At 50.9% G+C, this 2,565-nt stretch overlaps 1 protein-coding gene across 1 annotated transcript in view; it reads right to left on the bottom strand.

Annotated features, from left to right (window-relative positions):
- Positions 1 to 2,565, bottom strand: part of GABBR2 (gamma-aminobutyric acid type B receptor subunit 2) — a 351,725-nt gene that overhangs the window by 13,144 nt on the left and 336,016 nt on the right. The window contains exon 20 of the mRNA XM_077756059.1: positions 528 to 752. Within this exon, the coding sequence (XP_077612185.1) occupies positions 528 to 752 (225 nt within the window). The remainder of the gene's footprint in view (positions 1 to 527; positions 753 to 2,565) is intronic.

Raw genomic sequence — 2,565 nt, 5'->3', positions numbered from 1 at the left:
AACCATTTAAAAAAGACTGGAAAGGAGGGGGGGGTAGGGGAGGGAGGGGGGGCACCTGGGTGGCTCAGTTGGTTAAGTGTCCGACTTCGGCTCAGCTCAAGATTTCGTGGTTCTTGAGTTTGAGCCCTGCGTTAGACTCTGTGCTGACAGCTCAGAGCCTGGAGCCTGCTCTGTGTCTTCCTCTCTCTCTGACCCTCCCCTGCTCTCTCTCTCAAAAATAAATAAAACATAAAAAAAAAAAAAGAAACACTTATAAAAAAAGACTGGAAAGAAACACATAAAAATATATAGTTTTTAGTAAAAAAACTAAAACAAAACATTAACAGTGATTGTTTTTGGGTGGTGCAACTCTCTGGGATTTCTGGAAAATATGGTTTTTACTCATTTGCATTTTCCAAACGTTCCATGATCATCACAAGCAGAGAAAGCATACAACAGCCGGGAAGCAGAGGAGAGCAGGTGCCCCCGGGGCCGAGACCTAGACAGAGACCAGAGGCTGGGGGGCAGGTGCAGAGGGCGGGCTGTACCTTGGGCACAAACACCAGGCAGAGGGTGATGGTGCTGCAGAAGATGATGACCAGGGCGACAATGCAGAACTGCACGTTGGGCTGGTCTCGGGTCAGGAAGGAGACGGCGGCCCCGATGATGCACATGATCCCCACGTTGTAGACGCTCATCCCGATGTACTTGCTGTCGTTGAGGGCGGGGATGCTGACGTTGCGCGTCTCCCAAGCCAGGAAGCACCCAAACAACTGGAATGGTGAGTGGAAAGGGTAAGTATCATTAGCACGTTAGCACACACCTGCCAGTCGGAGAAGGGGGGCCGGAGGCCCTGCCACGGGCCAGGTCTTCTGGATGTCACCTTCGGTCTCCACTGGTGGCCCCGAGGGGAGTCCTGCTGAGGAAATGCAGAGTGGGGTGTTACAGCGTCTGGTTCGCCCCACTGCTGAGTCACATACAGGAGGCCGCGGTGGCAAGGGTTGCCAGACGGGATCTTGACCACCTCCCCTTACTCTAGAGAGAGCTTTGAGGCCCAGAGAGGAGGAAGGGGCTTGTCCAAGGCCACACAGTAATATAGTGGCAAAAGTGGATTGTTTTTAGAAGTTCAGTCTTTTTTTTTACTGTTAAACAAGCCAGAGCCTCTGTGTCTGGGACTTCTATTAACCTCCCAATGCACAAAGTCACTCAGAATGGAAAATGCATTTCCTAACTGTCCTTGAAAGTGGCTGCAGGTATATGATAGGTTCAGGACAGTGCCATGTAGGTGGAGGTGGTGTGTACAGGTTCTGGGAAGTATCTATTCAGGGAAATGGTGTTCCTTTTCCTCCTTCCTAGTAGATGGAGTGGAGTGTGATGGGTGGCGCTTGAGCAGCCATCTTAGACCCAAAGAGTCATCTTAGACTGCAACGTGAGCGCTGTCTGATAAAATTCCAAGGAGCGGAGATTCTGGGAGCCCCCACCAGCCCGAGATTGCTTATCTAAAGAAGGAAGCTGACTATCTTTAAAGGGTTTTCTGTCACTTGCAGCTCTACTCCTAACCAATATATCATCTCCTAACAGAAATGGACAAGGTAGACAGCCAAGGTGATCTGAAGGCTTTAGCCTTCCTGGGGGGCCTATGGGGAGGGCAGGTTGAGGAGGAGGTGAGGACGGAATGCCAGGCAGAATGGTGGTGTGCGCAGGGCTGGAGGGGAGGAGCTGACCAAGACTGCTGACTTTTCAGAGCCTTCGGCTCTGGTCCAGGCCCTTCCAAGAGGCCTTTCCCTAAAGGCCCCTCTTCCCTCTGACTCCATCACTGCAGCTCAGGGCATCCAAAGCTGCATGAGCCACTTCCTATCACACTGAGGGCTTCTGCTCTCAGGTCTGACTTAGTAAGGCAGTACGATGCCGGCTGGTGGAAGGGGGGCTGGGCGCGAGGCTGGAGGATCCGGAATCCTCTGCTCTCCATTGGCTGTGTGATTTTGGGCAAGTCACTTCACCTCTCCAGGCCTCCGTGTCACTACGTGTGACATGGGAGTAATGATAACACCACCTCATAGGGTTTGTACCCAGATGAAATGAGAGGATAACCATAGTGCTGTACAAAGCATTTTGTAAACCAAAGTGTCCTGTAACAAGGGCAAGTTAAAGGCCATTTTGTAATTGGTATTATTTATACTACCATGGTCGCTTTTCTCTCCTTTTCTCTAAGTGTGCTATCTCACACACTTGCCGATTTTATCTATTTATTTAACATTCTATTTCTTTATTTATTTTTGAGTAATCTCTACACCCACATGGGGGCCCAGACCTACAAGAATTGCATGCTCCACCAACGGAGCCAGCCAGGTGCCCCCAGACCGATTTATTTTTTTAAAGATTCCTTTTAAAATGGGGGAGCCAGAAGCCCAGGAAGCAGATGCTGAGTGAGGGAAAGAATGCATTGCTGCTGAAGCCTGCTTTGTGCTGGTTCCTTCGTGTGTGGGTCCCCCCTCCCCCAGTCCCACAGTGGCTATTCCGGCTGTGCTCTGCTGTCCACATCTTCTGGGGGACGAAGCAGAGGCAGGACAAGCCTCACTGACCCCC

This window comes from Crocuta crocuta, unplaced genomic scaffold (assembly GCF_008692635.1).
Source record: "Crocuta crocuta isolate KB4526 unplaced genomic scaffold, BGI_CrCroc_1.0 scaffold431, whole genome shotgun sequence".
Classification (NCBI taxonomy): Eukaryota; Metazoa; Chordata; class Mammalia; order Carnivora; family Hyaenidae; genus Crocuta; species Crocuta crocuta.
The sequence above is the reverse complement of the archived record's forward strand: the minus strand, read 5'-3'. Positions and strand labels throughout refer to the sequence as shown.